This window comes from Prionailurus viverrinus, chromosome B3, assembly GCF_022837055.1.
Source record: "Prionailurus viverrinus isolate Anna chromosome B3, UM_Priviv_1.0, whole genome shotgun sequence".
Classification (NCBI taxonomy): domain Eukaryota; kingdom Metazoa; phylum Chordata; class Mammalia; order Carnivora; family Felidae; genus Prionailurus; species Prionailurus viverrinus.
The window spans coordinates 101,889,461-101,905,423 of record NC_062566.1 but is presented as its reverse complement, the minus strand read 5'-3'; the positions used below and the strand labels follow the sequence as shown (position 1 = coordinate 101,905,423).

Here is a 15,963-nt window from a genome sequence, read left to right as displayed (position 1 = left end):
ACCTGACGTCAAGTCAGACACTTAACCCATTGAGCCACCCAGGCTCCTATCATACATTTTAAAGTGAGGCAGATCTATAACCCCACGGGAATCCCCAAAGACTTCAAATGGCTTTCCCACTCAGCCACAACTTGGCTGTCATGTAAGGAATCCAGGCTGCAGGGCTGAAGCCTGCAGGAGAACCGCATTTCCAAAGGTCTGTGCAGTCTGGCCAGGTACTAGGAGGAAGGGCCCATCCATCAAGAAATGGGACGCAGAGGCCAGGGGCCACATCCCTATCTATCCTCCTACAACAAGGCAACCTCACCATGTGCACATGAGGCAGGGTTTGCAAGGGGATTTGATAGGCCTGGAAATTGAAAAATGAGCAACAGCTGCCAAGTCCAAGGTCATTACTATCCTCCAGGATTTGCCTTTTCTAGTCTAAGGGGCAGCAGTTTCCATGATTAACTTACAATTGCTGTCAAGGGTGTAATAAAATCTGGGAAAGAAGAAAACTTTCCCCTCAGTAAGCTGCTCCCATTTTCCTGCCCTTTCCTTCCCTCCAGTGTATATTCTCAGTCCCCACTTCATATTGTTTCCTAATTTTGAGAAAAAAAACTCTGCACTCGGATGAGCCAAGATAGACAGACATGTCCTCTGTGCACATAAGGAACTTGAAGATTTTTCCTTCTTGGTTCCAGGGGCCAGGTCCTGAGATGGCTGTGTGAAAGTTCCCTTGCTTTCAAAGACCATACAATACCATCACTTTCAGAACAGAACATATTTTAATTTCAAAATGCTTTCCCAGTGTATTATACCTGGTCCTTGAGCTATGACAATCAGTTCAATAAGAGAGAGACAGTACAAAGAGAAAAAAGAAGAAGACACAATCATTCACAAACACATCTTCCTGGTTACTACTAGATTCGGAATCCTTAGGTCTACAACTTGGTCTGATCTGGTAGCAGCTCAGAAAACCATACGGAGAGGTTAGAGCTGGATACGTCTCTCAGCAAAGGCCTCTGGAACCAAACCCCCACATAGTTGTAGCAATTGTAACTGCTCAGGTGGAAAACTAATTGTGCTTTAATTTTTTTTTTTTGACAGTTCAGCATAACGCTCGTGACAACTTAGTGGTTCACTCGTCATGCACTCATTTCAACGTGTCCGATGCTGGAGTTACAAAGATGAGCTAAGACATGGTGCCTCGCCCCTAGAGGCACAAAGTCTGGCTGGAGAGGGGCACATGCAGGCTCACTACTGCAGACATGTTCCTGGAAGGACAGCACAGCAATCAGACAAGGCAGCAAAGGGGCAGCGGTGCTCAGAGACACTCACATGGGTAAATGGAGGTCTCACAATGCACGCTAGTCACATAGGAAAAGTTTCTCGGACTGATATTGTGTCTTGAAAAGAAATTGGATTGCTATAGTTTGTTCTTATTTCCTTGTGGCAAGAGTGAGGAACTCGAGTGTCCACTGCCTGTTAGAGAGAGAGGTACCATTTCTCCTAGGTGCTAGCCTGCCCTTCCTGCTTACCCCATCGTGATTCAAGTTTCTACTGAACACAAGAAAAAAGTGGTAAAAGATGGTCATGAACTTAATTGGTTCCAAAAATGGGGTGGACATGATCTCAGAATTTGCCACAGGGTAAAAGCAGAGTGAACTTTATTGCAGGAGATACAGTCCATGCGGTGATGCTTAGCACCACGGGACAGGATATCCATTCTCCCCTTCTCCAAAGGTAACAGAACCCAGAATAAAGATCGATTTCCTTGCAGCTGGGGCCATATAACAGTGGGCTGTGAGGGAATTCAGGTGGATGACTCCTAGGACATGTCCCTAAGAGGGGAGGTGGGTAAGTTTGTGCCTTCTTTCCCTTTCCCACATCCTCAGTTTGGAATATGAAATGGTCAGACAGCCACTTTGGACCATGAGGATGAGGCCACACCTTAGAGATGCTGAAACGGAAAGCTGCTAGAAGGTAAGAACAGAGGAGTGAGACCCCAGAATACTAGTCCTAACCTACCGAGATACCAACTTTTATGTAAAAAACAGAGAGAAAATTTGATCTTGGTGTAAGCCAATATTATTTTGGGTCTCAGTCGTAACAAGACTATGAATAGCAGGTACAGGTATAGGAGATATGGGAAGGTGTCCAATGAAGTGTTGATAAAAACAACATCTGAGGCATCACCACATTGCCCCAAGTAGCAACAAGGCCACGATCTGGTCTGTACATTATAAAGAACTGTCTGAATTCTGGTGGCGAAACGAGAGAGCAAAGGGAATCAACAATGATAATTTTCCAGTTAACCATAAACACAATGAGTTTCTTACCTTTTTCTTGCTACAGTATATTTGCCATTTCTTCTCAGCTGGAAGTGCAAACATGGCTTCCCTGTGTTTGTCTGTCAGGTCAAGTTCATCCTGAGAAGAAAAATAATAATTAGTATTTCAGAGATTAAATGTTATTCCTATAGGAGAGTTTATCAAGGGTCATTACAGAGGGGGAAACAAAAAAAAGAAACCAACGCAGAACTCAATGAACTTGGAAAAGACTGAGACTGTAAGGTGTATGCTGTTACCATTAAGAAGGCACGTCCCTGGCATGGGGCTGAGTATCAAGCATGGCAAGAAGGACAAGGCTCAGCCTACACTTACTGCAGGGTGTGGGAAAGTGAGCTGAGCACACACAGAATCATCCTGAGCCAGTGTGTACAGCTGGGGGGGGGGGTCTGTTGAGCAGTAAAGGCCATCAAAGCTCCAGAGTTTGGAAGGATTACTCATATTGTAGATGAGGGTTTGCTGGGGGTGGCTCCACTCAACACTGAGTATCAGGCTGGACCTGAAGAACTCGCACATGACAAGGAGAGGAGAGCAATAGCACCAAAGGCAGGGTGCGAGACCAGACTAGGTGTGTTTGGGGGACAGAGATCAGCTTAGCCGAAACACCAGAATTATGCAAAGAATCATCACATAAAAAGTTTGGGAGATTGGGAGTGATCAGTTTGTGAAGAGTCTTTTTTTTTTGTAATGTCTATTTATTTATTTTGAGAGAGAGAGAGAGAGAGAGAGACCAGAGGATGGGGAGAGACAGAGAGACAGAGACAGAGACAGAGAGAGAGAGAGAGAGAGAGAGAATCAGAAGCAGGCTCCACACTGTCAGCACAGAGCCCGATGTGGGGTTCAAACTCATGAAACGTGAGATCATGACCTGAGCAGAAACCAAGAGTCAGATGCTTAACCAACTGAGCCACTGAGGCACCCTGTGAAAAGTCTTAGGAAAAAGAATAAGGAGTTTATTCTCTTGACGAAGGAGAGCCAATGACGGCTGTGAACAAGGGCGTGGCATCTTCACTGCCACAGGCCCCACTAATGTTTATTCAGTGCTTCTGGAGCCAAGCACCGTGCAGGCATTTTCTCAGTTCTCACAACAACTCAGAGTTCCATTCATTATTACCTCCTCGTAATAACAATGCCTGTTGTAATACAACTGGGGGAAATTTGGGTGGGAGACTGGGCAAGGAGCGTGCTCCAGACCATGCACCTGGTAAATGATGGGGCTGGTTTTCAGCATATAGCTGTCAGACTCCAGGACCCAGACTCAGCCTCTCAGATCAGTGTCTGGAAACATGAATTTTACAGTGGAGCGAAGCTTAGACTGGACAGTAAGGGAGAGCAATTTACAAACATCAGTAACTACTGAATAACAACAGTAGGATAACAAATATAAAGTGCTTAGACATAAGTTCTTGGCATTTAATAACTCAATCATCCCTGGTCCTTATTACTGGCATTGAGCGTCTGGTACATTTTTATTACATAGGGAAAGTTATCTCATTGAGAGGCTGGTGGGTGTAGGACACATAAAAAGATGCTGTAGGTTAAGGCACGATAAGGTTTAGATCCCTGAGGAGTATGAACTCATCCCCTGCCTGAATGCCTTTGGTATTTATCTGCAATTCTGCCACTTGTAGACTCTAGCTTCATAACTCATACTTGTACCTCCATTTATCATCAAGCCCTGTTATTTCTTTCTTGAGAAGTGTCAGGATTTTTTAAAGTTTATTATTTATTTTGAGAGAGAAACAGAGAATGCGCACGCACAAGTGGGGGAGGGGCAGAGAGAGAGAGGAAGAAGGAGAACCCAGAGAGAGAATTGACAATACGGGGCTCGATCTCACGAACTGAGAGATCACGGCCTGAGATGAAACCAAGAGTTGGATGCTTAACAGACTGAGCCCCCCAGGTGCCCTTTTTTCCTTTCTAAAATTTCCAATGAAACCACCCAAACTTACACTCTAATAGCTGCTCCCTCGACTCCTGGCAATAGCCTGCCACTTCTCCTCCTTGCCTTTCCAATCCTTCCAATGGCACATCCAGAATTCATTAAAGCAGTGGTACTTAAACCTGAGAGAGTATCAGAATCACCTGGAGGACTCCTGAAATCATTGATCACCCTGTGTTAAGGATTGAGTCAGTAGGAAGATGTGTGAAAATGTGAGTATCTAAAAAGTTTCCAAGTGGTGCTGATGCTGCTGGTCCGGGGACCACATTTTAAAATGACTGCCTTAAAAATAGAGCTCCTGTGCTGTCCTGAGCTCCCAGTTCAAACAACTTCATTAGTTCCACATGCCTACGAAAGTAATTACATATTCCTCAGCTCGCCTTTGAGGTCTTCCATTTATAAGCCCCAAGTCACTTTGCCAGGCTTGCTTCTGGTTATCCCTTCTGCCCTGTTCTGTTAACCCCGCACCTCCAGGGCCTGGCCACTCTGGGCTGCATACCCAGATATGTGCTACTAGCTTCCTGGGGAAGTTCTCAATCTCGTTAAGACCTGCTGCCTCGTCTCCAGGATGGGCCTATCTATCATTTCTCTTGCAGGGCTGTTGTGAAATTAGCAACATCAGCTAGGTATGGAATTTAAAGCTCGGCACAGGGCGGGTAGCTGAGGAGCTGCAGTGTTGTTATTTCCTTCGTCATTTAAACATAAATCAGGTGCTATTTTCTTTTAAGAGCAAGGTAAACAGTTCAGTCACTTAAATGCACACCCACACATATTACACCCTAACCACAAGAAACTAGTTACGAATTTTGGCAATGAACAACCAGAGAAGGGACAAAAGATATTTATACCGAAAATTGCATTATGAGGAAACATGCTAAAATGTTAAAATTTTGGCATGCAACTATTATATATGTGAAGTGAGAATTTTTCTTCCTTCCTTCCTTTTTTAATTTCCTAGAAGCCACGCCTGCTCTCACCTATTGATGAATGGGGAAAATAATGGTGACATAAATTACTTGGGGTGGGGGGGGGGGGTTGGGCAGATGCAGGGGTTGGCCAGGTTGGATATCCAAACAGCTCGATAATATGGTGCCTAGTTTGGGGAGAAGGTTTGTGATTTGTAGGAGAGAACAGCACTCCTTGTGTTGCCTCCTTTACTGTACTACAGCACTGTTTTTGCTAACTGAGCGGAGATGTGAACAAACATGTGAGTCCTAAAACCTACAGATTCACAGCAAAGAGTATTAATATTACTATATTTTGCTGTTAGAGGTAGAAAAATGCTCCCTCAGTTTTGAGACACACAAATTACCAATTTTGAATTGAGAGAACACAGTCGAATAGGACTTAGAAGCAGATGGTTTTATGCAAGAAGACACTTTGCATAAAATAAAAAATAAACTGCTATAGGGTCTCTGGATATAACTTTGGATTACAGTAAAAAAAAAAATGGGGAAGAAATAAATGAATACTGGTAATAGTAATAGCTAACAATTACTGAGCACGTTCTATATGCTTAGTACTGTTTTGTAGGAATTAATTTAGTTTATTTTCACAACAATGCTATAAAGTGGGCACTGTTACCGCATTTTAAAGGAAACTGAATCGTAGAAAGATTAAATAGCTTGCTCAAGGTAACAAAGCTAGCGAATGGCGGAGAAGGAACTGAAGTCTAGACTGTTTACAGAGTCCACGTTCCTAACCACTAGACCGTTCATTCTGTTGATCATTCAACAAGTAGGTAAAATCATGGCACTGACGCAAATATGAAAATGTATCCATCTGCTGCACTCACGGCCTACTAAACTTCCGTTAGCAGAGAGAGGAAGATGTCGTCGTCAGACACCCCTGAGTTCCAGGCCTGGCTCTTATGGGTCATGCAAACTTGGACAAGTGACTTAACCTCCAAACTTCAGTTTCTTCACCTGGAAAATGAGAATGACAGCATCTATCCGAGAGAGTCCTCTCAAGGATTCATTCATGCAGCCAACAACTTGTTTTCAGGCTTTATTCAATGCTAGCCATTACGCTACATCCAAGAGACAAAAAAGTACCACAGAGCTCAAATTCTTGAGTAAGAAGGGAAATCAAATAATCACATGAACTGAGGTATGATCACACAAGATGCTGAGATCTGACAGCCCACTTGTGCAGAAAGGCAGAGCAGTGAAGGGCTGTCCCAAGGAAGTGAGGTCAAAGTTCAGATGACTAAGAACCAAATAGGTAACAAGCAGAGGGGACACTGAACAGTAGCCTTGAAGGACGATGTGAACTCTGGTCTTTCTCTTAGGAGCAACCAGAGGTCACTGGCAGATTCTGAGTAAGAATGACATAGATTAAATTAGATAATGACTGGGAGTGCCTAAGCACAATGTCCAGAGTGTAATAAGACCCCCATCCCTCCATTCCAAAAGTATCTCTCCTCTGACTCATTCCATTTTCATAACATGGCTGAATCAAGCATGTGAAACTCTTACAAGACTATTACAGCCTTAGAGATCAATCAACACTCGCTGTCCTACCCATTCCAGGACCAGGGCCAGACATTATAAAGAATACAAAGATGAATAACAGACCCCGATTTCATGGAATTTAAGAATCTAGTTAGCAAGACAAAGATGATAGAAAGCTTCAGTGGTTCCCTTTCCTTTCAGGATCAAGTCCAAAATTCCTCAGGAGGTAGGTAGAGGCCCTTTATGATAGGCTGACTTCTCGCCTCTCCTTCCCCTCCCCCTCCACCACTACCAGCAGCCACCTTTTAGCAGGTCTGATCACAAGCTGCCCACTTCTGAAAGTTTTCCACATGCTGTTCCCTTTTTTCAGAGAGCCCTTCCCACCATTTCTAAGGATCAGTCCTATTCAGCTAACCTTTTACAAGGTGTCAACTTTTCCCCTCCAGATAGCCTATCCTCACTTTCCTAGAGAGGGCAGCTCATCTATTTTCACCTATCCTTACAGCATTCATCACATTGCTACTGTTATATTATTGGCACGTCTGACTCCCATTCTGGACTCATTCCCAGAGGGCAGGAACTGAATTTGTTCTATTCGTTGTTGCTATTAAGTAATTATGGTGCCTGAAACAATACCTGACATAGCTGGATTCCCCACCCCCTGCCCCCCAAAAACGTAAGGTGAGGGAAGTTGAGGAAGCTAGGAGGAAGAGAAGGGACTATTGTAAGAACAGTATAGTATAGTATGTATAGTAATATATAGTATGCATATATTATATAATATATAATATATAGTATAAGTTTATATATAATAAACTATAGTATGTATAGTAATGCTCAATGTATTTCAAAGATTAATGCCCGCTTCACCTTTTCTGGTGGGTAAAATGTACATATGGTGAAATGTACAGATCTTAAGAATACAATTTTCAGTCTGGCAACAGAAGAGAGACTATTTCTCCTAGCCTGTAGCTTGCCTTTTTACTTTGTTAACAATCTATTTTGATCACTAGGTGTTTTTAATTTTAATGATGTCTAAGTGATTAATATTCTTTCCTTTCAGAGTTAGTGCTTTTTGTCTTCTCTGAGAAATCTTTGCAACTTTCAGGTCAAAAAAGTATTCTGTGGTTCCGCACGGAAACTGCCCAGTTGTAGTTTAAGCTTCTATGTTTGAATCTTACTCCACATCTCCTAGACCGGACTCCTGGGGTCCTTCTTTAGATACAAAAAAGCTGGATGGCTTTTGCCTTCTCTTTTTTCCAGCTACTTGTACTCATCTAGATATACTGCTGGACAAGGAAGGGAATTAAGCCACAGTTGATGGAAGAAGGAAAAAGAATGGAATGCAAACTAATTGGCAAATCATCTTGACATATTAGGCCCTTCAAGCTCTGCCATTACTTCAAAGCAATATTACAGATTACAGAGATTTTTCATTTTTATACTTAATTCAAAGACTGAAAGAGGCAATCATGGAAAACAAAACAGTTAGGATCACTTTATCTCAGACAGTATCTCTTTACAGGAGATTTTTAGAAAATGTACATTTATGGGGCAGAGGGCAGATTGGTGGCTGTGCGGGGCTAGAGGGAGGAGCAGGGGCTGACTGCAGATGGGCAGGGTGCTAGAAATGTTCTGAAGCAGGAGTGTGGTCATAGCGGCACAGCTGTATACATTTGCTAAAACTCACTGGACTGTTCACTTACAAAAGGTGAATTCCATAGCATGTAAATTACATCTAAGCTGCTAAACAACAACAACAACAAAGTCAAGCTTGCTTGTTGGAGCCCCGAGGAAAACAAAAAGTTCAGAGTAGAGAAAATATAGTCTGTGTACGCTGGAAGGAAAGAAATTTCTGATTGAATATTAGATAAACTAAGGAGTTGGTTTAGAAGAGAAACGGATTGCAAAGAAATGTGAAGAGAAGGAAAGTGTGTTCTCCTTTAGGGTAAGCAGCTCACTCTGGGAACTGTTAAAATTTCACACACAACTTCTGTTTGAAACCAAAGATCACTTCTATGAAATATCTTTATCAGAATTATATAGATTCTATTAATATGCATTCCATTTAGACCAAGAGATAGTATTTCCCCTAAGGTCCCTTAATATTTTTTTTTATTATTTTTTTTAATGTTTATTTTTGACAGAGAGAGACAGAGCATGAGTGGGGGAGAGACAGAGAGAGAGAAGGAGACACAGAATCCAAAGCAGGCTCCAGGCTCTGAGCTGTCGGCACAGAGCCCAACGCGGGGCTCGAACTCACAGACCGCGAGATCATGACCTGAGCCCAAGTTGGACGCTCAACTGACTGAGCCACCCAGGCACCCTTAAAGTCCCTTAATATTAAATTAAATGATGTGTTAAATGTAATGATAAAGTTTCAAGAACTTTTTCAGTTTTGGGTTTTTTCCCCCCAATTTTCCCTACTGGTAGTGCTATAGAGTACTTGCTCCTCTGGGCCTCTGTGAATTAATAATCAAGTTTTCCGCTAAGATTAATAAATGTAATTAGCCCAGTTCCAGGGAACATCCCAGATGCTTCTAGATCACCTTACTGCTTTTGTTTTGTTTTGTTGCAATCATGCTAAGTCACATACTCTTTTCCCCCAAACAACTGTTTTGCAATTCATGCCAAGACAAATAGAACGAACTTTTTTCCTACTCCGGATGGCCCAGCTCCTTTCACTGGCCACAGAATATTCTTTCGCATTATTCTTTGTTGGACAGAGTTTTCAGTTAACTGAAGGAAAATAATTTGGCCAGTGCTAAAAGAAGAAACATTTCCACCAAGCGTCAGTCCTCTCCCCACAGTGCTCAAGCTTCTTGAAAACTAAAACCAGCAAACAAAACCCTCTAGGCTTTTCTTCTTAGAGAACATTTTAATTATGTTTTTAATATCTTTATATGTATTTCATATAGTATCTTGGGGAAAAGGTATAAATTATATATTTTTATATATATGAAAAATATTATATATATTTTAAGAGGAAAAGACCTCTGAGGGAAGCCCAGCTGTGGGAACTAAAGTTCCCTAACAAAGCATGTAATTAAGACCCACTTCTAAAAGGTTCTGTACAAAGAAATCTCACCAGTCCTACACTCTGCATAAGCGGGCAACACTATACAGAAATCTACATAAATCACAAAACAATTGGCACAGTATAAATAAATCTAAGGAAATGGATTGATTTGCTAGATAAAGCAAAGGAAGGAATTTTGAAATAATATACAATAAGGGTCTTGAATGGGTTGAAAGAGCTTTTCCAGATATTTAGCTAAACTGAAATATAGAGTTATTTATAAAACCTCCAAAACAGTATTGAAAGCATTTATTCTTTGAAAATCCACCAAATCAATAGATTTCAGTGAGCCAACAAGTAAGTTTCCAGCTAACCAGAGAAATCTCTAATAAAGGAATTCTGGGTTTCTATTTCTAATGAGTTAAGCTAACTCTTTACATACATACTAATACATATTCCCGCAGAGGTAGAAGGACATGCAATTGATGCGGTGGAGAAGGGAGAATTAAAAAAGTGAGGAGACAAGAAGATAGGTCCCTGGGGTCACCCTGCCAGTCAACTCACTCTTTTGTGTTTGTGTTTGGTTTTGCTCTTTAATAGTCCTTGACAAGGTAACCCACCCTCTGACTCAATGTACAGACCTCACAGAATTTCTAACCATAACTCAGACAAAGCTAAGTTTTCTCCTTCAGATTACACGCTTCAGGTATTTGCCCACAGCATGTAGACCCAATTCGCCCACCCTAGCCCCACCCACAAAAGGTTTCCCCACATGCCCTGTAGGCAGCAATCCTCAAGTTCACCTCACATACACGCTATGTTAGCGGTGTCTTTTCTGGATTTTTAACCTTCGCCTTCCATCCCATAACTCAATATAACCAGAAATAAGTCAAACACTCGGAGGGACAAGTGACTAGGCCTTAAGTCACATGACATGGTGATAAGTGCACCTTGGGGAAAAGGCCAAATTACAATTTTACACATGTATCGAAAAAAATGTTCTATTAGGCTGAACTATTTCATCAAATTTATGAATGTCCTTTACCAGCACAGAAAGTGACCGTCACATCCATAGGTCACAGATTGCCAATTCAACTCTTAAAATTTAACCATCATGACCATGAGAAACAATATTGTACTTTCACTGTGGTGGTTTGAAATCTGAAAGTTAGATACCATATTTGTCAGTTTAAATGTAAGTACTGTTGGTGGGAATGCAAACTGGTGCAGCCGTTCTGGAAAACAGTGTGGAGGTTCCTCAAAAAATTAAAAATAGAACTACCCTATGACCCAGCAATAGCACTACTAGGAATTTATCCAAAGGATACAGGAGTGCTAATTCATAGGGGCACATGTACCTCAATGTTTACAGCAGTGCTTTCAACAATAGCCAAATTATGGAAAGAGCCCAAATGTCCATCAACTGATGAATGGATAAAGAAGATGTGGTTTGTATATACACTGGAATACTACTTGGCAATGAGAAAGAATGAAATCCTGCCATTTGCAGCAATGTGGATGGAACTGGAAGGTATTATGCTGAGTGAAATAAGTCAGTCAGAGAAAGAGAGATATAGGTTTTCGTTCATATGTGGAACTTGAGAAACTTAACAGAAGACCATGGAGGGAGGGAAAGGGACAAAAATAGTTACAAACAGAGAGGGAGGGAGGCAAACATAAGAGACTCTTCAATACAGAGAACAAACTAAGGGCTGATGTGGGGTGGGGAAGAGGGGAAAATGGGTGGACAGTGAGGAGGGCACTTGTTGGGATGAGCACTGGGTGTTGTATGGAAGCAATGAACCACGGGAATCTGCCCTGAAAACCAAGAGCACACTGTATACACTGTCTGTTAGCCAACTAGACAATAAATCATATTTAAAAAAATTTTAAAAAGGATTTTGTAGATTTCTCCTCAAAAATAGAAAGAAAGAAAGAAAGAAAGAAAGAAAGAAAGAAAGAAAGAAAGAAAGAAAGAAAGAAAAAAATATATTCGGTGACTTATTACCTGCTCCTAATTGGTCAGGAAAAAAAATAAATGGAAACAACTGCATGCTTTAAATCCCAAAATGGATGTGTACACACAGAGAATGAACCTTGAAGGTTTTCGGCCGGTAAGATTTCTGCAAACCCTATTAGTCATTACATGAAATACCACAATATGACTCACCACCACCTACACAGTAATGTTCTCTGTGTCTGACAGACATGTTTTCACTCGATATATAAAAATAAGAAGTGAGATCCTACAAGCAAAGGCTGACTAATAGAAATAATTTTTAGTTTCTTACTACCAATGGTTAAGTGTTTTACACTATTTCCTTTAAGAGTAGACAATGAAAACTATATCCAGTTCGCTAGAAAAAAATCTGCCGCTAAACCTGGGGCTTATTTAGCTTCTTTGTGTTATTTCAACCAGAAACTCGGAGCAATGTTAACTTTTATTAGTATACATCACCAGCAGTTTTCCAGGAATCTACAATAAATAAATCTGTTCTAAATATATGTCATAATCATCTCCCAGTATCCACCCAGCCACCCAAATATCCAGTTTTTTTTAAAAATATTTTTAATGTTTATTTATTTTTGAGAGAGAGAAAGAGACAGAGTGTGAATGAGGGAGGGGCAGAGAGAGAGGTAGACAGAATCTGAAGCAGGCTCCAGGCTCTGAGCTGTCAGCCCAAGGCCTGACGCAGGGCTTGAAATCACCAACTGTGAGATCATGACCTGAGCTGAAGTCAGACCGAGCCATCCAGGCACCCCAGCCAAATACCCAGCTTTTATACCTATAACCTGGTACAACTTCTGTTGACAAGGCTTAATTGGGAGAATTGCTTAGCAGTATCTCCCTCACCGAATGGAGGGGCTTTGTCTCCTAGAAAGGCACCCTAAGGCCCTGTGGGCAACCGTGAAACCAAGTTCCACACGAGCCCCCTCCCTCAGTGACTCTTGCCAGCCCAGGCCCCTCTCACACCTGCTCAGCATGCCCTTCAGAGACTTTTAGGCAGCTCAGATGACACTTTTAAGTTTTATTTGGGTCAAAAGATATTTAGCACAATAGGTCGCTTCTCCCATATTGCAGCTATGTATTTTACCATGTCATATATGATAGCGACTGTTAAGGACAAAAAATAATTCTTAAACCCTATCAACTTATCCTTTCAATCTGCTGTTGATGCCAGCCACTTTCATGCTCCCAGAGTAATCGACATCCAAATGAAGAAGATGAGTAAAGAGAATGACAAAGAGGTGGATGGGGGACAGGAAGGGTGCAGGGATCAGCCCGAATCCATACTTCTACTTTGAGAATAATTCAGAATACATACCCAATTGCTGGAGGATTCAGCAGTCATTAATTCATGCATATATGCATGCATGCATGTATGCAAATAGTTACTGAGCATCTCAAGCATTAACCTTCAGTAATTACTCGTCTGGACCACAAGCATTTACTGAGCACCCACTCTGGGCCACACCCTGCTCTAGGCTCTGGGGGTCCTGAGGATAAAAAAAGCCAGATACAACGCTTGTATGTCATTCTGCTCTCTGAAAGTGCAAAGGTGTCTATCCATAGAGGATTTAACATAACGAGTGTCCATATGGGAATAAACTCAAAGAATCTGATTATTTCAAAGATGGCAAGAGACTTGATGACTTTTTCTTCCATATGCAAAAAATGCCCATCTTTCCCGAAAACAACCTGTATATACATTCTAAGTGAGCTTTCATGTGGTTTAGTTTAGTTTTTATTTTTTTTTTTTTATTTTTTTATTTATTATTTTTTTTTTTCAACGTTTATTTATTTTTGGGACAGAGAGAGACAGAGCATGAACGGGGGAGGGGCAGAGAGAGAGGGAGACACAGAATCGGAAGCAGGCTCCAGGCTCCGAGCCATCAGCCCAGAGCCCGACGCGGGGCTCGAACTCACGGACCGCGAGATCGTGACCTGGCTGAAGTCGGACGCTTAACCGACTGCGCCACCCAGGCGCCCCTAGTTTATTTTTTAAATATCCCATGGTGTAATCAAATAAATAGCAGCTGTAGGATGTTTCCAGTGGATTCATTTAAAATTGGGCAGGAGAGAAAAAAAAAATGCTGCATTTTCAGGGATCTTATTTAAAAAAAAAAATACATAGAGATATGGTTCTTCATCCATAAGCCAAAAAATTCATAACTAAAAGCTGTAACTGGTCCTGAGCTCCTATAACACGCATCAAGAAACAGCCTGAAATTCCTGAGTAATTTTGGGAATTGAAGGCGGGGGAAGGGAGGATTCCAAGTACAACGGATAAAATGACCGAGGACCATTAGAACTGAAATGCACCATCCGCCTATTGTGCATTTACCTCTCAGAGGCCATGTGACATATGTTCTATGTGAGCAAATGATGTTTAGATGATTCCCAATGCGACAATATATATTCTCATGTGCAGTTATTTATACAAACTACCAAACTGTTCTAGCCATTACGGAAACACATTTTCAAAATTACACTTGAAAGCTTACCTAAACCACATGACTTATGGAGATGAAATTATTTCCCCCAGTCCTTTAAAACCCGTATTGATTTATTTGGGGACATACAGAGAGTTGGCAAGTCAGTACAGTGTGTTGACTTTGTGTAATTCGCACATGGTAGCCTGAGGATTAAGTTAAATAATCATATTTTAAATTGTAGTCAAAAGCTAAGTAGGTATATACTGCTCAGAGTCTCTTTACAATTCATAGTAATGAAAATCATCAAGGCCAAGGGGACTCATAACCATTTTTTCACTAACATCATTAGTTCAGACATGGTTTTGCATTATTTGTATTTAAAAAAAAAAAGTTTTCATGTTTCTTTCCTCCACCTTTCCGCACTCTCCCATTTCAATCCCTGGAATCTAAATTTAGAAGCATCCAGAAGGGCGCCTGGGTGGCTCAGTCAGTTAAGCATCCGACTCTTGATTTCCACTCAAGTCATGATCTCACGGTTCATGGGATCAAGCCCTATGTTGGGCTCTGCGTTGAAAGCACGGAGCCTGCTTGGGATCATCCCTCTCCCTCTCTCTGCCCCTCCCCTGCTCTCTCTCAAAATAAATAAACGTTAAAAATAAATGAATAAATTTAGAAGCACCCATAAATAAGTGTATTGATTTATAACCGAGCATCTAACATGGAGTCAAAAAACGAAACCTAACAGCCTATAGGAAAGGACATTTGGAATGAATCTGGTGAGACAAAACATAAATTTAGCACCAGAAGGAGCAAAATGGTTTTGTAGTTTTACCTTAAGCTTCACTGGGTTTGTTTAGTAAATTAGAAGACAAGAAGGAAATTTAAGAAGCCATGTTGACCATCTTACTATCTCTAAGCAGACAGGGCCTCCAAGCAGCACAAAGAAATGTAGACTGTCAACTGGGATAAAGATCTACTACCAATCCTTCTTTGGCTCTTAGAATACAATGTTCTGTTCAGAAGTACAACACATATAAGCAAGCAAAACCACCTATATTAACATCACCTATGTCACAAACCGTCAGTTGTTCTCAGGGCCAAGATAATTTGTTTATAAAGTTCTGGGAGAGAGAGAGAGAGCATGCGAGCGAGCCAGGGAGGGGCAGAGACAGAGGGAGACAGAATCTGAAGCACGCTCCAGGCTCTGAGCTGTCAGCATGGAGCCTGATGTGGGGTTCGCACCCACAAACCATGAGATCATGACCTGAACCGAAGTCGGACACTTAACCAAATGAGCCACCCAGGTTCCCTCTGTAAGAAACTTTCTATTCTTAGTCATGGCCTTTAGTGTAAATGGTGAGTTTAAAAAACCAAGAGATAAAAAGTGTTGAAACTTTTCATCAATTGTAATGATAGTGGAAGAATTTTTATTAAAAAGAGCTTAAGACAGTCCTAGTAATAAAAGAAATTATGTTGGCAGCCTGTGGGAGATGAGTAACAATTCACATAGCTAGGGGAAGAACAAAATTTGTATACTGCTAAGTCTGTAAGACAACTTTGGATTCCTGTAGCTCCTTTCATACCAAAATGACTTCAGAATATATTGAAAAATGAAGAGATTACTGATGTAAATTCCCAGGTGAATTCACTTGGCACAGCTTAACTTGACCGTGAATTCATCTGACTCTGATAACACCAACTAAATTCTCCCATTCCTGCTATCTTTATTTCTCATATCCTACGTTGGCTACTAATGTCCTCAGTAATTAGCAGTAATAAAAC

General features: G+C 41.3%; 1 protein-coding gene across 2 annotated transcripts in view; it reads right to left on the bottom strand.

Moving 5' to 3' along the window:
• The window catches only part of DAAM1 (dishevelled associated activator of morphogenesis 1), a 175,129-nt gene that overhangs the window by 82,064 nt on the left and 77,102 nt on the right, over window positions 1–15,963 (bottom strand). For both annotated transcript variants that reach the window (XM_047863974.1, XM_047863973.1), the window contains one exon: window positions 2,322–2,411. In XM_047863974.1, the coding sequence (XP_047719930.1) occupies window positions 2,322–2,411 (90 nt within the window). The remainder of the gene's footprint in view (window positions 1–2,321; window positions 2,412–15,963) is intronic.